At 44.7% G+C, this 22,788-nt stretch overlaps 2 protein-coding genes across 3 annotated transcripts; one reads left to right on the forward strand and one right to left on the reverse strand.

The window, feature by feature from the left end:
• The first annotated feature begins 30 nt into the window (after window positions 1-30).
• On the forward strand, window positions 31-9,442 carry nelfa (negative elongation factor complex member A). The gene is made up of 11 exons (XM_064343741.1): window positions 31-240; window positions 1,258-1,429; window positions 2,245-2,406; window positions 5,103-5,192; window positions 6,097-6,224; window positions 6,444-6,513; window positions 6,943-7,031; window positions 7,151-7,262; window positions 7,503-7,804; window positions 8,070-8,169; window positions 8,555-9,442. The coding sequence occupies exons 1-11, from the start codon at window positions 31-33 to the stop codon at window positions 8,737-8,739; spliced, it is 1,620 nt and encodes a 539-aa protein (XP_064199811.1). The 3' UTR covers window positions 8,740-9,442.
• A 1,445-nt stretch (window positions 9,443-10,887) lies between these two features.
• On the reverse strand, window positions 10,888-20,682 carry faah2b (fatty acid amide hydrolase 2b). Of its 2 annotated transcripts, XM_064343739.1 has the most exons (12): window positions 20,485-20,682; window positions 19,853-20,110; window positions 17,407-17,489; window positions 17,144-17,280; window positions 16,675-16,884; window positions 15,905-16,024; window positions 15,280-15,415; window positions 15,016-15,133; window positions 14,093-14,212; window positions 13,458-13,569; window positions 12,533-12,721; window positions 10,888-12,097 (listed from the first exon to the last, which is right to left on the reverse strand). In XM_064343739.1, the coding sequence occupies exons 1-12, from the start codon at window positions 20,485-20,487 to the stop codon at window positions 11,919-11,921; spliced, it is 1,665 nt and encodes a 554-aa protein (XP_064199809.1). In that variant the 5' UTR covers window positions 20,488-20,682; the 3' UTR covers window positions 10,888-11,918. The 2 variants fall into 2 exon arrangements, with proteins under 2 accessions (XP_064199809.1, XP_064199810.1); XM_064343740.1 differs by lacking the exon at window positions 20,485-20,682 and having other exon boundaries at window positions 19,853-20,378.
• Window positions 20,683-22,788: the final 2,106 nt, after the last annotated feature.

Consider the following 22,788-nt stretch of genomic DNA (forward strand, 5'->3'; position numbering starts at 1 on the left):
GCCTGAACACAAATCACTTCTTTTTCCAAAATGGCGTCGATGAGGGACAGTGACACCGGCCTGTGGCTCCATAACAAGCTGGGATCAACGGACGAGTTGTGGGCACCTTCTAGCATTGCTTCGCTGCTTACAGTTTCTGTCATCGACAACATACGCCTGTGTTTTTCGAGTTTGTCGCCTCCCGTGAAGTTAAAACTCTTGCTTGGGATGCTGCATCTCCCAAGGCGGACTGTGGATGAGGTTAGTCTATGAGTTGCTAAGAGAGAGTCAGCGTACGAAAGGTTGCTAACGTTAGCCAGGTTGCTACATCTGGCTAGCTGAGCGGGAAGTACGTTGACATCCACACACTCCGCAGTTTGCAAACTAACTAGCTGTTATGATACTGTAACGCAACAGCGAACTAACAAGCAACGTATTCCCTTTTGCTTGACATAGAAATACAAACGCTGTCGTGTTAACATTTTTGGGGTTTGCTTGCTAGCTACTTGGCTAGTTAGCGAACTAGCTTTGATTTTGGGTTCGGTGTTAATGCACTGCATGCTTACTAACTAGCTATAGGAAAATAGCTGTGCCAGACAGTTTGGTAACTACATGTTCTCTTTTCGTAAAAGTATCATTGTCAAAAATACAATGTTGGCTCTTATAACAGAACACACATGTCGCTTTTGGTAGCTAGTAAAAACGACGTAACTAACTAGTTAGGATCTAGCTTTGCTAAAGTAACGTACTGAACGAACGAATGCTTTCGGGATGGTAGGTGTGACAGTGACTGAGTGAGATCTCAGCCTTTTCAAACTTGACTACCCAGCGAACGGTGTCTGACTTTCATTGTACTCATAGTTACTAGTTGTGCTTTGGGTCGGTAATACTTTTTAAAATTTCACTGAACATATTTTGGTCGCCTATTCGCTTGTTCTGCTACAATACGTGGATATGAACTGATAAGTGTGCGTTCTATTGACATTTGTCCCGATTTGTTACTCGGGCGGCAAGGCTGGAGTTACCGCCCTCTTTTTCTCTGCTCTGTCTGTGAGTGGTAGTTGCTAGGCGAATAGCTGATAGCTAACATATTATTTCCCTTTATTGACAATGAACGTTGGTGGATTTGCGTCCATTTATTATAAGTTATATATTAGTACGGTATTTTGAATTAATTCAAAACGGAAGAGATCTAAAAAATAATATTCACAATCTGCTTAGATTGTTATCCTTAAGCGTTTGCGAGCTGACATTCTCATGTGACCCGTGTCTCCACAGATGAAGGAGGCTCTCTCAGAGATCATCCAGCTGGCCACACTGGACTCTGAACCCTGGGTCCTCATGGTGGCTGACATTCTTAAGTCCTTCCCTGAGACTGGATCCCTTAACCTGGACCTTGAGGAGCAGAACCCAAACGTCCAGGACATCCTCGGCGAGCTTCGAGAGAAAGGTGCCTTTTCTGGCTACAGGAGGTGTTGGGAGAACAAGGGTTTTATTAACCCTGTAATTGGCTGATTTGATCTACTCCTGCTGCTTTGCCCTGGACAGAAGTATTGTTTGGTCCAAAGAAAGTCTGTTATGGATGACGTGAAGCCTCACTAGGTTTTACTATTATGTTAATATGTTACTATTAATCGCTTCACTCCTCAACGGTAGTGTGGTTCACGGGTGAGAGGTCAGGAGTCATGCTCTGTAGGTGCTTCCAGAGTTTTCATTAAAAAAATTTTTTTATTGCTTTTCTCCTAAATTTGGATTACCCAATTGCGTATTTTAATTATGTATTTCTATAATTCTTTTATTGGATTTTTATCAGTGCTCATTGCCTCTACTGTTAATTCAGGAGAGCGCAGACAAGCACGTGTTTGCCGCTTGAGTACATGATGCCAGTCGCTACTTCCTGTCATGCTGCAGTTCTCAAGTCATGCTCACACAGACATGAATTGGAGGAAAACATTTCATATGTAGCTCAACAGGCAAACCTGTGGGCACAAAATTGGCCTGCTGGGCAATGAGAGGCAGTCATTATGGCTGGCTGATCCTTCCCATTCCTAGACAATGGTAGAGCCCATCATGCATCATCCTGCAGGTTCGCCGACCACATTAAGCATCGTAATGTTAAATGAATTTCTGGACGCGTGTGTATAGTAATTGAGTTGCAGCTGCAGCATGTATTGTGTGTGTGGCAGTTGAGTGAGCTGGAGTGTACAGTGTTTGTGCCATCACATGAACACAAGTGACACTAATGTGTGTTCCCCCTTCACACAGTGAGCGAGTGCGAGGCCTCTGCCATGCTGCCCCTGGAGTGCCAGTACCTGAATAAGAACGCCCTGACCATGCTGGTGGGGCCTCTCACGCCCCCCGTCAAGCACTTTCAGCTCAAGAGGAAACCCAAGAGTGCCACGCTGAGGGCCGAGCTGCTGCAGAAATGTAGGAACCTGCCCTTCCATCCCTTTCTTCCAGCCCTCTCTTCCTTCATTATCTTTTGCCCCCGCTCTTCTACCGCATTCTTCTACCCCCTTCCATCCCTCTCTTCTACTCCTCTTCTGTCCCTCTTCCATCCTTCTCTTCTTCCCCTCTTCCATCCCTCTCTTTTTCCCCTCTTCCATTCCTCTCTTCGTCCCCTCTTCCATCCCTCTCTTTTACCCCTCTTCCATCACTTTCTTCTACCCCTCTTCCATCCCTCTCTTATGTTTCTCCAGGGATGCTGATATTGTCAGTCATTATAATCTATTCTCACCAGGCACACTTTTTCTTCTGTATCCCTTACAAATTGCTTTTTCCCCCCCTCCAATGACAACATTGATTGGCCATGTACTTTGCAGCTGTTTTTTCCTTCTTTTCTCCTCTACGGTAAATTAAACTCATTACTCAGAGAGTCAGAACAAACCAGCGAAAAGCAATAAAATCCAGAGACAGAAACCTTGCCTGGGAGCCTGTGTCTCTAATAGAGATTGGAGTGTGAGTGTGTTCAGTAGTGATTGAAGCTGAAGCTCATCACGGCTGTGTTGCTGCTGTTGGCAGTGATGTTGTTGTAGCCGTTTAGCAGCCCCGGAGCTGTGAGGAGCCCTTTGCCTCTCATTGCTCTTCTACACTGATGGTCTGAAAGCAGGCTAACTCACTCACTTCAGGTTCTCTGTTCATTTCTGGTCCTGTTCTTTGTCATCCCCCCTTTTCCTCCCTGAGTCCCGTTCCCCTCTTCCACATCTTCCCCTCTATCTCCTTGTATTGTGATATCCCAAAAAGGGAAAAGTTCCTTTCTCTACCTTCCCTTCTGTATGTTAACTCTAGTGATGAAGGATTACCTATCGCCTGGGTGCTATAGCCCAACCATGACACTCATTAATCGCTGCTTGGGTTGTTGGTGATTTGTGTATCTTGGCTTATTTTTTGTTTGCACTCATTGTAAGTTGCTCTGGGTAAGAGCATGCGCTGGACGCCTGAAATGTAAATGTAATGCTGTCTTGCGTCAACTTAGCTTGCTAGCGTTTTTGGTGGAACTGTTGGCAGGCTGCTTGTAATGTAAGCCACTTGTGAAGTCCCAATGCTCGTCTCAATCTAGTCAGGACAGCATGTCTTTACAGGTCAGGTTGTGGGGTAACGCAATGAAACTGCAATCAATCAGCTCTGACATGGCTGGCCTCGGCTCCAGATTGTGCTAAACTCATTTCAGCTCCACAGGCGAATATGGCTGACCTGTAGGCCAAAAGTGGGTACTGCCCTGCGGACAGAGATACAGCCACTATTTATGAGTTTTATTAGTACATTGATGGATTTAGATACAGTCATATAGATCAGTATGGCTGGAACATATTTGCTTAGTTTTACACATATTTACATTCATTGTCAGCAACTGGTGGTGGAAATCTTTTCTGGAGCTTTCTCCTTGTCACCGCTCTGTTCTATCCTGTTGTTTGACCTATTTGTTTACATCACAAACTTTTAATTATTATTATTATTTTTTAATTTATATTACCGACTATCCCTCCCATATCCCCAAGCGACGCAAAGCCAATATTCACCACTCCTGGGGCTACCAGCCTCAGTCGCCACCGGTACAGGTTGGATTTGATCTGAGATCGTGGTGTTCGCTCGTGCTGTAAGCAGAGTGAGCAGCCCTGAGTTGTACTGTTTTCACTTTATACTGAATCAAGTCGAATCAGACCTTTACCCGCAAATAGCTAGCATGTGAACTTTAAGAAATAAATAAAAGAACTCCCTAGTGGGAGAAACCCGACTATAGAGGGGAAACCCATCCTCCTCTGCCCAGCCTAGCATTCTTTAGGTGTCCTGTCCTTTAGGTTCTGTAGTTATGTCATGGCACTGATAATTATTATTCCTTACTGCTAGCTCACTAGCTAGCTATATATCGCTCTCTTGGTAGCCAGCTATCTACCTGTCAATCTCTCTATCTCTCTAGTTAGCTACCTCGGTAGTAATCTCTGTCTCTCTTGTGATCTTGGTAGCAATCTTTCTATCTCTCAATTGCTCATGTTAATTAGCCGGTTCTCTAATGGTGTGTTCTGGTGTCAAAATGGCTGATTTTGGTAGAACAAGCCACATATTTACCATATAGTCCGCTGCCTATCCTTTAAGATTTTAGCTGCTCCTCCATTGCAATGAGTGAAGCCGGGCGGAAGTATTATGCATGAAATGGTATCACATCAGTTGGAGAAATAGCAAGCCAGAAACTCTGATTGGCTGTTGACGGGTGATGGCCATCGCTCAGCTTCATAGAGAATGAATGGACTTCCGACACTGGTCGACTGTTCACTCGCTGTGTGAACGTGGGGTAATGGCTTAGGCAGCCACTACTGAGAGCCCATCTACAGGAGCCCCAACCCGATTTCAGTTAATGTTCTAACCATGCAGGGCTGACTCAGACCACGCATTCATGGACTAGGCTGTGCTACCGTCCTCCCTTCGTGCCATAGTCCAGAACAATCAGCTGGGCTAGGCTGTTAAGTGAAAATCTGGTCCATACTATGATGTGCTGTGTAGAAGGAGTTTTGTAATGGGTGTGGTGTGATATCGCGGGCTCCCCATAAGCAATGACTGTTGAAGGCTGCTGAGGCGAGCTGATGCTTACTGATCTTCTTGTCCCCTCGCGTTCCTGCCAATCACAGCCACAGAAACTGCGCAGCAGCTGAAGAAGACTGCCGGGGTGCCTTTCCACGCCAAGGGGAGGGGCCTGGTCAAGAAGATCGACACGACAAGTGGGTCCCGCTCCCTCAGCCTATCAGAGTTCAGCGGAGCTGTGCCAGAGACCGCCCTCTTGCACGGCTCCCAAACCAAACGTTTGTGTATGATGATCCGTTTACGACAGTCACAGCTGTCGCCTTGCGTTCAGAACCTCAGATGCCTTTTATGCTTAGGCTGAGTGGTCTACAGACCTGTGGTCAACTTGTTTTTCTCAAGAAATGTCTCACTAGGAACTTAAGAAATGTGTCACTGTGTTCATCCTTGTGTATTCTCAAAGAGTTTGATAGTTTTAACCCTTTGAAGAGTAAGTTTTCTGGAGTGTTTTTTATTTTGTAAATTTTCAAAATTTTAAGTTGGTGTTCTAGAACTCTGTTGCTTTCAATTACCAGTACTGATTGTTACATCAGCATTAGAATGTTCAGTTCAGAACATTCTAATCGCATATTTGTGATCTCACACCTTAAAGGGCTTTCTGGCTCAGTCATCAAAGGCAGGCTGGACGTTAGACACCCCGGGTTCGAATCTGGGCAGATTCAGACTGTCAGACTGCAGTGCTGGGACACACCAGGGATATAGCGCATTTAGTCTGGACAGTGTACCTCCGGTTAATGTTACCATTAGTTGGGGTGCTTCACAAGAGCACAAATGCCACAGCTGCAGTATTCTTGCAAGGGTGGGGGGGGGTGGTATGGCAGTTTTTTGAGAGGCACAATGAGTAATTCTAAATCTAAAAGGGGAAAAAGTGGAGAAAATAAATTATTTTTAAAAATGTACAGTGGTTTTAAAGACTGTGTTGGTCCTGATAAGGCTACAGATGACACGTCCATTGAAAAACTTGACGAGGGTTTGAAAGGGTTAAAGTCGTGCCCTTCTCGCTGCGTGAATGCTCACTTCCTGTCTGCCTCCATTTTATCCCAGCGCCCCTCAAGGGCATCCCGAAAGCCCCTTTCCGAAGTCCTACCACTCCCAGCATGTTCAGCCCCCCCAGCAACAGAACCCCCATCGCCCCCGCGCGGACGCCCATGCGCAAGGAGAGGGGAGTCAAGGTAAGTGTGGGGGGGGTCAAGGCCTCAGGCCTTGTTTGTTTCTTTGGAGCAACATTAGATGCCTTTTCGTTAATGTATGTCAGAATGAATGTTCCTGTGTTCTGAGCATTTTCATGTTACATTTCTTTACATAGACATTAGATATGTCACCATGAACTTATGTAAACCTATGGACATAGAAGTTTTCAGTTGTTCTTCTGTTCTTCTTCTTTTTTTCAGTTATTGGACATCTCTGAGCTGGACATGGTGGGAGGCGGGAGAGAAGCCAAGAGGAGGCGGAAGACTATGGGTAAGCACACTTCCTCTGCATTAACCGTGCTGAACTCATACCTCAGAACATTGGCTAAGGCCACTGCGTGTAGTTACGGGCCGGATAAACGCACTTCTTTCGTATTCACTGTGCTGAACACATACGGAATACCTCGTAACATCACCAAAGACCGCTGCATTTAGTTATGGGCCGAGCAATAGTTTTGTATATCAGCACAAATAGTCCGCATAGTTTTCGCACTGGCAGTGTTTATTATTGCGGTCTGAGCAGTGTCGGGGCGTGTTTGCTTCTGGTACCCAGAAGCTCTAAAGAATGCTCCTGGTGTAGAAAGCAGCAGAAGCTAACTGAAGAGGTTTACACAGTGGTGCGGGGAGGCTTTAAGTGTTTATGTTCAGTGTTGTCAGTGTCCCTGTCCTCTCCATGACTGTGAGTTCTGCATGTCCACAGACGCGGAAGCGGGCGAGAAAGCCGCCAAGGAGGAGGCGGTGGTGGAGAACACCACGCCGGACTACGCCGCCGGCTTGGTGTCCACACAGGTAAACGGGTACCCGCCGCAACGGCTCGCGCCGCCCCTTTAACGCACCCGAGCCTGGCCGCCTGGCCGTGCGTCGCCGTGGTTACGGCTTTGTCAGGCGGTGCGTTTGTGTGTCCGCAGAAACTGGGGTCGCTGAACAGCGAGAGCGCCCTGCCGTCTACGAGCTACCTGCCCGCCACGCCCAGCATGGTGCCCTCGTCCTCCTACATCCCCAGCTCAGAGACACAGCCCGGTGAGTCACCGCCCGTTTGTGCACCGGCTGTGCGCTCGCGCGCCACTGCGCTGTTCCGCGGTGTTCGCTGTTTTAATTTGCGCTTAGTGTGTGCTGTTCTCAGATTGTGCATGCGGATGACAGTATAACCGATTTGGAATTGGTGTCGTTTATTTAAAAAGTTATTAATATTGTAACCGTTACATTTTTCTCTGCCATGTTCTCCCTCCCCTCTCATGCCCCGCCCCTCTGTGACCTCAGCGAACGCGGGCGGTTCGGGGCGCGAGGCCCTGCAGCCCAGCCGGCAGGCCGAGGACTCGGCGGCCCCCGGCGCCACGCTACCCGGCCAGTTCAAACAGAGGCCGCCCATGTACAACAGCAGCAACACCAGCCCCACCGCCCCCACCTCGCCCACCACGCCCACCAGCACCCCCACCAACAGCGCCCCGCCCACCGCCGCCACAGCCACGCAGCAGGAGACGCCCACGCAGCCCCCGACCTCCCAGCCCACGCCTACGCCCGTTGCCCAGCAACCGGCGCCCAAGAAGAACCTCTCGCTTACGGTGAGAACGCGGTCGCACAGGCGTTGTGATGTCACGCTCAGCCACCCTCTATCAAAGGAAATGGATCCTTTGCTTTAAATGTAGCTCTTATCTTAGATACAAGTTTGTTCTTTCTCATGCAGTGTCAATAAATTGACAGTGCAATGTCAATAAAGTTTCCACTAAAGTTTAAACCTTGAAGGAGAGGAGTCAAAGGACAGCTGGAAAATGTGTTTGTGGAATACCGAAATTGACTAACCGTCACTGTGACCGGCTTCCTCCCCAGAGAGAACAGATGTACGCCGCGCAAGAAATGTTCAAGACGGCGAACAAGGTCACCCGACCGGAGAAGGCCCTTATCCTGGGCTTCATGGCCGGATCACGAGGTATAGCATTGGCCCAATCCTGAGCATGTCATCCCCAGTGTTCCTCCTTGTACTTTGGTTCACTTGTTTATTTTATGCCATTTGCCTTTTTGGCATATTCAGGTTTATTTGTAACTAACTGGTCTCAGCACAGATTGTAGAAGTATCGCTGTCCTGTGGCTTCTGCCTGGTTCCTCCCACCTTGCAGTCTACATGAGTTGTGTGTTGTGGTGTACTGACTTGTTTGCCCATTGGCCGGGTGGAGTGCGGCTCCTCCTCCCGATCCCCCTCCCCCAACTCCGCCTCCCCAGCCCCTACAACATTCTGAAATGCACACGGCCTTTGGCTCTGTATTTCGTGTCTGACCTGTCCGGGCCGTCCTGCCTTTGTCTGCCCCCCCCCACAGAGAACCCGTGCCCAGAACAGGGTGACATCATCCAGATCAAGCTGAGCGAGCACACGGAGATCCTGCCCAAAGCAGACGGGACGGGAAGCACCACCATGCTCGTGGACACCGTGTTCGAGATGAACTATTCCACAGGCCAATGGACTCGCCTCAAGAAGTACAAGCCAATCACCAACGTCTCCTGAGGGAGCTGGGAGCTGGGCTGGGCTGGGCTGGGCGGGGCGGGGCGGGGCGGGGAGGGGAGGGGAGGGGCGGGGAGGGGATTGGGATGGGGGCTGTATCAAAAATACAGAAACACAACAACAAAACAAAAACAACAAAAAAGTATGGGCCAAATCCAGCTTAAGTTGGGGTAAGGGTGGTGTGCTGGGATCTGTGGAGAGGGGATAAAAAAGCCTTCACGTGCTGTTTAAATCTCCAAACGTCTAATGCCACACCCATCTCTGTTCATGCATTGCCAACTGGCAGGAACTTTTTTTTCTGTTTTTTTATTGGGTTTATTTTTTTTGTTTGTTTTTGGTTGTTTGTTTTTAAAGCCCACTGAAGTCCCTTCAGATTTCCGAATGTTCATGAGGGGCTGGGGAAAGACTATATTGATTGGCATTTTTGATTGGCACCTACCAGACTGTTGCTTTGTGGAGGCAGCAGTTGACTGAGGGTTGTTGAGGGTAAAAAAAAAAAAAAAAGTATTGTGTGTTTTATTGTGAGAAAATTCTAAAAATATTTGCGGCTTCTACCAAGTTCAAAGAAAAACGTACACACACGGCAAAATGTGATGGTGGTTATCTTTCTATAATTGTCAACTTCCTTTTTGAGAATTCTGGCAACTGTTTGTTTTTCAACCTCATCAAGAAGGGGAGAAAATAAACTAGAACAGGTCCAGACTTATGCTTGTGTTAAGAGTCGTCCTTCACCTCCTGCTTGCATTTTCCCTTTCGTTTCTTTTGCCTTTTTCCAAATGGCTGGTGACACCCAATCCTGCATCAATCACAACTTTCGATCGAAGTGACAAAAGCTGCAAAGCAGTCAAGAGCAAACTCCTTGTGTAAAGTTATGACCGATTTTGACGGTTGCATGAACCCATAAAGGCTGTGCACCAGGATTTTGTTTGACTGGGCATAAATGTTGAGTATAAGCTGAGGTACTCTACTTGAAAACTTGGGCTGGTATTGAACTATGGGTGAGCAAGCCTTTGTGAAGCAGTTTTTGAAGCTATTGCATGCTGTAAATCAGAGAAAGCAATCTGGTGCTTTTATTATTATTTTTGCTTATTTTTCATCTTTGCTTGCGACTATTATGGATGGGTTGTCAGAAACCGGAATATGCTACCAGTTATGACCTTAAGGCTACAGCAGAAGGGCACTATTGGCCTCCTTCCACTAGGGGCATTGTTGATCCATGTTGGGCATGGTTCTTCAGGTTTCAGTAACATTAATTCTTCAAAATTGTAGCCTTTCAGCTGCTGTGCTGCTGGGGTCTGGGTGTGGGTACTTTGAGATGCATGATTGCTGATTGCATATTGAGGCTATGAAAGGGCAAAGCAATGATAAAGGCGAAACTACTTACCTCAAGCACAGTGGTAACCAGTCCTGTTCCTGGAGAGCTACCATCCTGCAGATTTTCATTTCGACCCTGATTTGGCACACCAGACTCTATTAATTAGCAGCTCAACAAGATCTCCAGCTGTTGAATGAGGTGTGCTTTGTTAGGGAAGGAGTGAAAACCTACAGGATGGTAGATCTCCAGGAACAGGGTTGGTTACCACTGCTTAATCAGAACCAAGAAAGGCAATGACCTCTGGAGCCAGGTACACCAAAGCGGAAAGACCATGGTCTTGTGAATTAGCCAGAATCGAAGTCTGGCCAACAGCCTAAATATTTTCCTGCCATAAAACCTAGTGTTGAAAGACTAGTGTGTGAAATGTTTATCCTTTTTTTTTTTTTAGATAGACGTTTGTTTGAACTGTTGCAGCTTGTAAATCAAATGCTTTTACTCACTACACCAATTTTTTATATAGTCACAGTGGTACAGTGGAGATGCACTGTTTCTGCCAAAATTACGTTCAGACTGAGGCAGCACAAACGCAAACCGTTTATTATTTATTTTTGAGATACAATGTTTGTTTAGCCCAGTAACAGTTACATTATCTCCATGGCATTCAAAAAAGAATAGCCAAATGTCAATGAAATGGAGCAGGACAAACTGCATAATGAACGCAGTCCATCTAGAGCCAGCAACCTTTGACCTGCACCTGTTTCAGGCACACAGTTTGTATAACAGGGCTATTATATGGGGCTGTGCTGTCTGCAGCACGGCTAGCCCTGGTTTTGTTCCCTTTCCCATGTTTCTGTTCCGATTTCCTATGAATCATTTTCCATGTATAACTTCCCTTCCTTTTCACTTCCTATTAGCAATAGCAACATTGATTTAATTCCTATTTGATACCGGAATTCTAATGTCATTATAATGTATTTTTAGAAAAAATGAAGCAAAGCCATGGCAAGGCTATTTTCGAGCAATTCATTGAAGAGGATATCTCAACTCAACTATAGTTTGACTGAAATATTAAATAATCAACAAAAGGCGTGCCAATGGAATCATCCATTGAATGACCGATACAGTTATGTAAGGCTTAGAGGCTCTTCTTGAATCCCGAGTTTGTGAAGCGCATCAATACAAGTTTTATGATTGTCCACTAGGTAGGATTACATTCATTTCCCTGCATAACATTACATTGTTACAGTTCATATTTGTGATGCCTGGCTTGCAGCTGTCTTCAGTATACATTCAGCCAAGAGATGTGGTTTCCTGGGTGATGCAGTTTTGGGGTGCAGGAAGAGTTTAGGATGTGGACTGGATGGGTGATGTCATCGAGCCAAGGATCTACAGTTGGGAAAGTGTGTTCCGGGCCCTTGACTATGATAAAGGAATGGTGCCAAAATGTCTTTAAAAATGTGTCTCAGTTATTTTTGATGTGTTCACATGGCAAATATTCCTGTGTAAACACAGGAAGACTGAACAGAAGAATAGAATGAATGTTTCACCACGTCAATATAATATACGGAAGGCTAAGCATACCTTATGTTAAGGGGTACACCAAAATCTTATGAATATAACATATCAATGTGCTCAAGAAATGTAGCGGTGATGCATGCCTTAATGCAATATGCTAAGCTACACACAATTCCTGCATTGCTAGTGGCTTAGGTTTTTTTAGGCGTGTTGAGGCAAGCAATAATTCTGTATTGACATTTTCTAAGACATTTTGGCACTCTTGGCTTTCCCTATGTGACAGCTCCAAAGCAGGAGGAAGCGTTTTTCGTTTTGAGCTGTCACCAAGGCTGGGGGGTGGGTCTGGCAGAGCTCAGGAGGAGGAGCCAGGATCCCTCCAACCCCCGAAGGCTTTCTCCAGATACAGCGCAGTGGCCAGGGTCTGCCGGTCAAGGTACTTTCCAGAGACAACCTGCACCCCCAAGGGGAGTCCCCCCTGGCTCAGGCCCAGGGGACACTGTGTGACCGGTAGGCCCAGGATGTTGAAGATCCCTACCAATACACACACAATTTACTTAAATGCTTTAACTTAGAGAGTGTGTCACTGGGTTCAGTGCTAAGGTTTTTTCACACATACATTGTTGTGCGAGTCCCTAAGATATCTATCTATCAGCCAAAACTAAATTCATACTTGCCTAAATTTTACCAGACATGGAGCGCATAATAAAATGTAAGATGTACAGACCGCGTCTCATGTATAGTGTAAATTACATGCACTTGGGGTTGGTTTCCCAGACATAGATTAAGCCTAGTCCTAGACTAAAGGAAAAATTCAAGATTTCCATTGAAATAACTAGTCTTAATCCATACCTGGGAAACCAGCCCTGAGTGTGATACCTTTTATTAAATTAGTTGCCTTTTTGTTTCACGTGCCCCTGATGTTGTAAGTTGGTTTTCACAGTTGGCTATCTGTACCGAGTGGTTTACCTGTGTAGGCGAAGTTGAAAGGGGTAAAAATAGGGTGATGGTGTTTGGGAGCGATGAGAGGGTGTGAGGGGTATAGCAGCACGCCATCCGTCCCTAGCACCTCCTCCAGCTCCTTCTGGAACTCTTCCTTCTGCTTCAGGATAAACGGGTCGGGTTCACTGCTTTCCACCATCTCCATCAGAGCCAGTCCTGCACCACAAGCACATGCAGCAACACAGACAGGCTTATCACTGCAAAGAAATTAACCCTCAGACAAAGCTAGCTATAGCAAACGCAGTGTCTTTGTTCAAACGGTAGGGGCATCATCTGAATCAGACTCCTAATTCCAGTAAGGAGTCCCTGCTTTTTCCCCAAAATTCGAGTCGAAGTACTCTGTGGACAGTACTCTCTAAAGCAGGTCTAAACTCCAGCCCTGGACGGCCGCAGTCTCGGCTGGTTTCTGTGATTTCCTTTCGATCAAGCAGGCAATTTAGGCATTGGAAACAAGGTGTGCAGACTCTTTAGCCAATCACTGACTTAAATTAAGCACTTAATTACAGGAATACATCAAAACCCACTAGACACAGCAGTGTTCCAGGATTTGAGCATGAGATCCCTGATTAAAAGTGAGAAAAAGTGATTGTTATAGGGACAACGTCTGTGAAGATTGCATTTGACCAATCAATGTTAGACAGCATTGTTAGGTCCTATCGAGTTCACTATGTACCCAGTCAAGAACAGGGACCAAACCCAACTCTGAAAGTAGGTGAAGGTGTGCTTCTGTTGGTAATGAAAACATTGGCAGAATGTGGGATCTCAGTTTAAGGTTTTTCAGTTTAAGGTACAGCACAGCACATCTGCAAAAAAGCGCTCGTATTAAATTAACTCTGTCCTGTTGAGCCAAACTACGGTAGAGGAGGCCAAGCTACATGGTCTGTGTTGTTACCAATGGCTGCCACGGTGTGGGAGGACAGTCCCAGGAAGGACTTCACCATCTCCCACAGAGGCCACACCTTCTTTCCGTGGTCAGCCATGTGGTCCACAAAGGGCGTGGGGGGCTGCAGGAGGAACAACAGACGTGCTTTCATTACATCATACATCTGAATCTGAATTGGGATGTAGACTCAAGTGTACATATAATAGCAATAACTGCTCGGGTGACTAAATAAAGACTATAACTGGAAAGTGCCACACTTGTAATGCTCGCAAAGTTGGAAGTTTAATATTGGGACAGGGACGAGGTTTGGGCCTGAAATGGGTCTTGGGCAGGGAGGGAACCAGGGAGACGGCACATGGAGTCCTGCGGCCCAGCGCCTGTGGCGTGTACACGAATAGGCGCGTGATTGGGCGCCGGCATCGTTTGCCACCATTTCCCGTGTGAATGCGTGCAAGAATTTGACACGTTGAGCATCATTCAACGGTGTCACCCACATGTAAACAGAGTGACGGCTGCTCAGGGACAGAGATGGAGATACCAGATATTCACACGCTCTTTACACGTACACATACTATATACACTTTTCTACACACGTTTATAAATATCGCTGGACAAATCGGCAAAATGCCAAACGGCCCACAGACCTTGCCGTCTTTGTCTGGCAAATTCATAAAGGTGCTCCAAATCTGAAAAGAGTATTTCAGCTGAGGAAAACGCAGCTCTTGAACTTTGACCCCCAGGTCAGCCTCCAGATGTTCCACCACCTGAAAAATGCATAATAATTATAATTACAAACATTTCAATTATATAATTTCAAACTCTCGTTTTCTAAGTATAGGCCCAAAACCAACCTTTTTAGTCCATCCCTATAGTTAAAGATGTATGGGAAGGGCATACCAGACATCTTTTGAGCTTAGCTGATGGTCTCCCTGTCACTGTCTCTGAACACTTGTTCACTACTGTGTTGGGGTGCTTATGGTTGTGTACAACCCTCACTCCTGCAAATATTTTTAGATAAGCTATCATTGCATAGCACACTGGGGCTTTTCCATATTACCCTCAGACTCTTCCAGTCTTGACTCTCTCTTGGTTCAATCCCATACCATGGAGGAACCAGGAGACCAATATGCATCGCCTCGCCCCAGATGATACGCATTTTAATAGATATTTCTTTGTTCAGGCTTTGTAGTATTTACCAGCTAGTTTGAACTGTCAGGCTATAATGTGCACAACCACTATTAGCTCCTATGGATTCCCATTACCTCTCTGTTTACCATTTAGCTTATCTTTAGCTATTGACACTGGGCCAGCTAGCAGAGGATAGGCTCCCCTTACACATCAGTTGGCCAATAAGGGCTGTACCCATATATGGTTTTCAAAAATCTGCACACACACCAGCCCTCCAGGTCCAGAATTGCCCATCTGTTCTATATCCACGTTCCTCCTGAGATTTTTTTCCAAAGTACATGGACCACCTCCCCCTTTTCCACACTGTCTCCCACTCTCCTGCTCTCACTCTTCCTCTCATGCTCTCTCTCTCATTGCTCCTCCCCTCTGCGTCTCTCACCCTCCTCTGGATCTGGAGCAGCTCCCTGTCCACGGGGGAAACGAGCACGGAGCCACCATCGTGGGGCACGGAGAAGAAACGCAGCTTCCTGAGGTCCACTTCTGACGACAGGGACAGCCTGCAGATAATAATAACAATAATAATAATAATAATAATGCTAATGCTCCAGTGTGTGTGTGTGTGTGTAAGTGTGTGCGTGCGTGTGTAGGTGTGTGTCTGTGTGCGTCTGTGTGCATGTGTCTGTGAGTGAGTCATTGCAAGTGCCTTTGAGCATTGGGCCCAGCCATTATCTGAAGCATGGGCAGCAGATCCTCAGCATAGCGGCACATGGGCCCAGTAGACAGGTAATCATCTTCCAGCCCAGAGCTTGGAGGGAACTGACCGTCATTAGAGACGATGCCTGAGGGAACAAACTGTATTATAATCTCTCACACACACACACTAGCCATCTGCATGCCACACAAGAGACGTTTTGCTAAGATGCTGAGAGGACTAATCATATTGTTATGATGGCTCTAGGGTCAGTACTGATTGTCATATACTTCTGCATTCATTAGCAGATGGATGACTTCATATCCTGTTGTCACTGTTGGGCATAGGAATTTCAGCCACCCTTGGAGAGAAATACTGTAAAGATTGTTCGAAAATCTTTTGGATTAAAAACATTTTTCACTTTCATTTCTCTCCAAGAGTGACATAATTTCTTATAATAATTTCTTTGTTCCGTTCTCATGCAGCTTAGGAGCAGAGATTTAATTTGAGACCCACACAGCCCCTTCCTACTTCCAGAGAGTTCCATCTGACACATCTTTAAGAGTGCAATCAGCTTGGAACATAAAGTCAGAAGCACTGTGCTCTTCCTATGCTCTTACGCAGGTGAGACTCCTACCTGGGGAGGTTTTATGTCCGAAGATGCCATTGAAGAAGGCAGGCATGCGGATACTACCCCCGATATCCGAACCGACCCCTATAACAGATCCCCCACTCGCCAAAATACAGGCCTCTCCACCTGCATGAGAGAGAGAGAGAGAGAGAGAGAGATGGTAGGGAGGGAAACAGAGATATGTCAGGTAGGAGAAAACGAGCAGCACGTACACGATTGTAACAGCCTAGCCCACTTGTACAGCTTATTTCCAGTAGATTCAACAGGACACACCCCTGGCTCTGTAGTGAATAGACCGTATGGGTTGAATGTATGGCAGCAGTAGTCAGTAGATATCAGTTTTGTGCAGGAGGTGCTACAGTGAACAGACTCAGCACTGGTCACTTTGAGTGACGTTGAGAGAACAAACACGTGCACTCCGAAAAAGGTCTTGGCGTAAGGCACAGAGTCAAAATGTCATATCTGAAAATCCAGAATGAACATTTGGACACTCACTTATGAGCTTTCACATTCAAACATGCTTGCTATACTGAGCCCTCAGCTCTATGCCCTTGTCCTTTCTAAGTGTGCATGAGGGAGGTGGCCATCTCACATGCCTGTGGAGTCCATAGGCAGCAGTATTTAAATGGACCTGTGTAAACTGTGCAGCTTGTTCTGATGAACACATTATGTTGGAACTTCAGGAGTCACATGGCGAAATAAAAATATGACCTTGGCTTTGGAGCACAGGCACAATAAGTGTGTGAATTTTCCATTTTCTACTTTGAGCGACTGACCAGTGCTGCCCCCGACAATCCGGTCCATGTCGTAGGGGTTTCTGGTGATTCCGAAGAGCCGGTTATGGGACTCGAACCACATGCAGAGCTCGCTGCAGTTTGTGATGCCCAGTGGGATTGCACCTGCCCTCTTCAGCAGAGCCAAGGGGGGAGCATCCACTCCCGAAATGACCCCTTTCCTGGACACCAGACCAGCAGAATAGGGCATGCCTGTGGCCAAGGAAAGGGGGGAGAGAGAGAAAAGGGGGTGGCAGGAGAATGGATGGATGGATGGATGGACGAGAAACAGAAAGAAAAGGGGGAAATGGCAAAGGTTTTGAACATTCAGACAGACATAGGCAAAGACAAAGTAAAACAGATGGATCGACTATGACACAGGCACAGACATAGGCACAGACACATGGACAGACAGATAAAGAAACACAAACATACGAACACTGAAGGACAGACACAGAGGCAGGTTCAGTACCTTGTAGAGCGAAGGCCGCTTTGACGGTGAATGGAACACCGAGCAAAGGCAGTCTGTCCTTCAGGACATCCTCACCCCCCTCCTCCTCATCAATCAGCCTGTCCACTTGGGCAGCTTCTTGCAAGGCAGCGGAGAACCTGTTTTACAGAGAGATGAGGGAGGCATGGAGATACAAGAGGAAAACCCATTAAAAACAATGCCCCCCGTGCTAAGTATGCACACACACCGAAGTTGGAATTGGTTTCGACACTTGTGAGACTTGCCTATCCTTGACAATAGCGTTGATCAGAGGATTGACTTCCTCGATCCTATCGATGTATGCCTGTACCACCTCTACGCAAGTCACCTGGAAAACAGAGCAGCCATTAATGTCTCTGATGTTATGGTCTGGCCACAGCAATGGAGTCTTGCCCTGTTCGGGGAGCTGAATTTACATGAGCAAACTGCTCCAAACACTAGCACAGTGTTCAAGATAAGATCAAGCTTGGCTTTTGTTATACACATTTTTTTTATGTCTTAAAGTTTTTGAATCGTTGTTATGGATTGTAGACAATGAACTCAGGATGCCATTTTCTAGAAAGATACAAAAGGATAAAGTATGCATAAATCCTGTATAAAGGCTTGAACAAAATACAGCAGTCAGAATACTGTTAGGAACCACACGGAGAACCCAAGCCCTGTCCTTTCATCATTGCACTGGTTTCCTGCGAGTTTCAGAATTGATTTTAATGTCTTTTCATTAGTTTTTAATGCACAAAATGGTTTGACGCCTCCATGTAAAACTGACATTCTGATGTCTGATCATCCACTGTAAGCTTGCTCCCTGTTCCCTAGGTAAAAATTAAGAAAAGACCTAGGCTTTTTTCTCTAAGACTTAGGAATATATTACACAAAATAGTACTAAACATATTAGAAATCAACATCAAAATTTTAAGAGAAAACGTAAAACCCAGTCTTTAAGAGGTCCAGGAAACTGAAATTCGTTGCTGCTGTGTTCTTTTAATACTTTTTTGCATTCACCAACCGCCGAAAAATATTTTAAATGATACTTGCAATGTCCAGTGAAATCATACATGTGGATGTAATGCGTAGATGACGCTATTGCCACAATTGAACGGGTAAGGCAAGCTAAGTTAAAAATGCCTAAGCATTGCCCCTTCTCTAGATGCAGAGAGAGCAATACGCTTTTTTCTTTTCACAAAAATGAAGAGACCTAGAAGAAAGGGGTTTTTATTTCTGGAGCCCACGGGCACTGCAATATTACAATAACCTGTAGTTAGAATTTGCAGTGCTCATTTTCGCCTGGAACGTGTTGCACAACACGGTGGAACGACAATGGATTATAGCTTTCAAGCTTGCACACGTGCAATCAAATACTTTATTGGGATGTAATATCCGGAGTTATTCATTTATTTATCTATTTTTGTGTTTCATTTTTACAACATTTTATTTGTTTTTACAACTCATTATTCGTATTTCTTATTTAACTGCTGGAATCTCATTTTAGGATATCTTCATTTTCAATATTTTTTTTTTTTTTTGGTGTTTTTAGCTTTCTAACATCTTGCTTTATTTTAATTTTTACGATTTTTTCCCATTGTAATACGTATACAGTGCTGCACACATTGCATAAAATGTGCTCTACAAATATTTAATTTTTTTCATTATCATTCAATCTTTAATAATAACTAATAAACGCCTAAACATGGACAGTGTTTTTAATGTGTAACTTTAAAAAAGCTTCACCTGCCACCCCCCGGGTGACTAGGACTGGGACAGGTAGCTACCAAACTTGTGCGCTCAGTTATCAGAATGGTCATTCAAATTGTCTCCATCGTTATTTTAGGAAAATGAGTTCTTGTAGAATTCAAATGATTATTTCTTAATGCTCCAGGCCAATGAGAAAAATGTTGACTTTAACCACCAATGCGAAATGGAAAAGGTATTTTGATACATGTTTTCTATTGTCTTTGTTTTATTGCGTAGACAAAATCTGAGTAAATTTTGTCCTTTCATAGAATTTTTAAGACTGGCTGTCCGACTCGAATAATCCCAATTAAACTTCGTTTCACTTGCAAGACATCATAACTGTATGCTAGTATGCGTTAGAAGTAGGCTAGGGACTAGGGGGGAAAGCAGAACTATTCATTTTCAGTGAATAGCCTATTTAGAAACAATGGGTTCTCAAAGTAGTTTTTCCTGCAATTCTTGAACCCAATCCCTTGCCCTTCGTCTCAAAACTCCATTTGGCAAAATGGTTTGGCTTCGGTTTAATTTTTCAGCAGTTCGGACCTCATTGATTTCACCTGTAATTACATAATTTATCAATCAATCAATCAAATTGTATTACAGCAGTTGTCTTAATATGCTTTACAATCAACCATGGCCTAAACCCCTACAGGAGCAAGCCTAAAGCAACAGTGGCAAGGAAAATTTTAGAAACATTATTACAATAAGAAAACATATTGCCTTAGAAATCATTTGACATAGCATATTTTATATACTGAAAGAAGTATTTGCTGAATGCAAAAGGCGTTAGCCCCCTAGTGCTTCACGATTGAAAACTATAAACTACATCTCCCAGCATACAACACGTCAATCCTATGACAAAATTACACCCAAGCAAACAATCGTTTGTTTCTCGCATGTTCCGACGTTACCTTTATTTTAATTTCATAAAGCAAATAAAATCAAAGAAGACATACAAACCTCTCTAAGGCGTATCTTCTGAGCCAGCTGTATGCCAGAGACCATTAAGAGAGGATTGGTGATCGGTGCAAGTTTTTTGGAAGATCCATCGGACGGTCGAGATGCGAGCAGCTGATAGAGGACGAGGAGCACTTTCTTAAAAGTGCGTAGAATCCATGCTTGGAACCGTTCGAAGCGTGTTAGCGCCATGTCAACTGGGTGAACTTGACAGAATACCAGTGTATTTGTGTCCCCAGCACGTTCCCAGCATGCACTGGGCTGCGAAACATTGTAGCAATCTTTATGTAGCTGCTCTACGCAAATCTAAATTACACCGAAGTGTGAAATATGATAGCCTACCAAAATCAAATGTAAACAACGTTTAAAACTAACGATATCACAAAACGCGGAAATACAAGCCATGTCCTTCCAGTCATTGTCTTCCCGACCATTCTTAAGTTATACATATGCCATAGGTTATCGGGAACTCGACCATTTTAAAAATGCTTGCTACTGGTCGCTATGTTGATAGCTCATTGTCACCCTCTGGTTGTCACTAGTTGAACCTCAGATGTCACCCTAAACACATGAACGAATGGAAAAATAAACCATAGGCCTATCTGCAGGAAATAATGTGCAAATACAAAACTCACCATAAAGAGTCGAACAAGTGTAGAGTATTATTCAGCTATGTTTCCCATGGTCAATTGTCTAATGTTACATTACTTCAAAGAAATGTAACATGCGCTTTGATTATTTTTCACACATTCCGCTACATTTTCATGCACCAGATCACTACCTAGAAAACCTAGTAGCTGCACTGTCATTGTACGTCCCTTAGTTCCGGCGTTGTACCACAAGGTGGCAGGAGCGTATCAAAAGAATTATGAGAGGGCCGTGGTGCATAGAGCATCGAGCAATTTTGCTTTAGCTTCAGCGAAGCAGGTTAGTAGGTTATAAATCCATATGCAGCAACCACGGCTGGAAGCGTCTATTCCGCTCTGTGTTCTCATTGTTGATGGCAAAGGAGTGTGTTGGTGTTCTAGTCACCGGATGTGAACGCAATGTATCGTAATTCCTCAACGAACAAAACACCCGTAATGGTAAACGAATAATTCCTAGCTATTTATTTTTGTGCCCTGGGGACATAAACCTCCAGTCTTAATCTCAAGAACCATGTAGTCTTCTAAAATGAAACTTGTTCTGTATAGAAAACAAAAATAAAATAATATTTTTGAAAATATATTCACTGTAACGTTTTTGTCACCCAAGACAATTATGTCAGAAAAATTAAAACACTTAAGCTGACAAGTCGGAGGAACTAATTTACACCTTCCCTCGATCTTACCGTTCATGTGTGTTATATGGCCCAGGCCTATGTTTTACTCATATTTGTTGGTTTGGTGGTAATAGGAGCAGTAAACGAGTGCTTGCAGTTCGCCTAATCTGTGAGACTGGGCATTTGAAATTTGTAGTAATTCTGCAGTTACTTATGGAAGGAAATTTATCATTGTTATGCCATAGGAGCTCAGGTGTGTGTGATTTAAACCCTTCCCTTTGCCCTGTGGCTGTATGACCCCCTTCTGAGTTCAAGGTTCAAGGTCCAACTTCCGCCACACCCTTGAGGATGGAAGATGCTCCAACATGTGGGGACATGAGCATTTCAGTGTGCAGAGCCATCCAGGTCGGTTATATTATTATTATTGTTGTTGTTGTTGTTGTTGTTGTTATCGAATAAATGGATGAAACAATTAAAAATATCAACGATAATTATTTTTGCTCAGTTACAGAAAGTACACGCCAGCTAGTATAAGTGCACTTCCTAATTGCAAAAGCAAATGATTAAAAATGAAGAAACTGTTATTAGGTGATGGTCAGACAAAGAGAACAAAGCATGACTTGATAGATTTAAGCAACAGCCGTTGCACAAATGACCAAATGGAATGGGCTGATTTTACTTGCAATGTTACACTACCCCCATGCTGGACCTGAAGCACAATGCATTTGAGAAGTCCTGGTTCTACTTCTTTGCTCTTCGGGTCTAAGATGACTTCCCTGAGGGGCTCTCCTACATGTAGCTGGCTACAGCAGATGAGCTTGAAAACAGCTTGAAAAGCCAAACCCTCTCTCAGCTTCTCTGCTTCCTGGTGGCTGAATCACTCGCGGCACTGTGACTGTGCGTTCCTTTTGGAAAGCAGTGAAGACTGCAGAGGGAGAATGCATCATTATCACACTGTGCTACAGTGCTAAGAACATAATGCTTAAGTATTTTGTTTAAGTTGTTTTGTGTACATAGAATTTATGTTGTTTGCATGTTCTCCTCATGCCCTTGTGGGTTTCCTGCCCCAGTCCAAATGTGTGCAGGTTAGGTTAATTAGAGAGCCTAAATTGCCCCTAGGTATGATAAATGGAGAATGGACTGTATTTATATAGCACATTTTCCATCAACTGCACAAAGCGCTTTACAATGAATGCCTCTCATTCACACACAGACTCACACACCAACGGCAATCAAGGCAGCCATGCAAGGCACATACTAGCTCATTGGGAGCAATGGGGGGTTACTGTAGGTGTCTTGCTCAAGTGTGTGTGCCCTGCAATTGGACTGGAGAGCTGTCCCAGGTATATTCCTGCCTCTCACCCAGTTCAAGCTCTGATAGGCTCCAGCACCCCCCACACCCTAGAAATAAGGTTAGATAATGGATGGATGGATGGACAACCTACATTTTGGTTGCTAAGTGCTCTTTCTGACAATGGGTTGATGATGATGGTGATGATGATGATAATAATAATAATAATAATCATCATCATCATCATCATCAACAAAAAGTAATAATATGTAAACTAATAAATTGAAAAACAATATAATTTTAGTCAGATCCTTGTGGTGAAGTTTATCTCACCTTCAACAGCAGAAATAAAAACAATTAAAAAGGGCACATGAATATAAAAAACTA

This window comes from Anguilla rostrata, chromosome 7 (genome assembly GCF_018555375.3).
Source record: "Anguilla rostrata isolate EN2019 chromosome 7, ASM1855537v3, whole genome shotgun sequence".
Classification (NCBI taxonomy): Eukaryota; Metazoa; Chordata; class Actinopteri; order Anguilliformes; family Anguillidae; genus Anguilla; species Anguilla rostrata.

Bases quoted from the DNA above. Each gene is read 5' to 3' on its own strand.
- nelfa (XM_064343741.1), top strand. From the start codon at position 31: ATGGCGTCGATGAGGGACAGTGACACCGGCCTGTGGCTCCATAACAAG. The intron at 1,430-2,244 runs GTGCCTTTTCTG...CCCTTCACACAG, and splicing joins CGGCGAGCTTCGAGAGAAAG to TGAGCGAGTGCGAGGCCTCT. The intron at 7,805-8,069 runs GTGAGAACGCGG...CTTCCTCCCCAG, and splicing joins AGAAGAACCTCTCGCTTACG to AGAGAACAGATGTACGCCGC.
- faah2b (XM_064343739.1), bottom strand. The intron at 17,490-19,852 runs GTTTGTATGTCT...TCTGTTTTCCAG, and splicing joins AGAAGATACGCCTTAGAGAG to GTGACTTGCGTAGAGGTGGT. The intron at 16,025-16,674 runs GTCAGTCGCTCA...TCTCTCATGCAG, and splicing joins GATTGTCGGGGGCAGCACTG to GTGGAGAGGCCTGTATTTTG.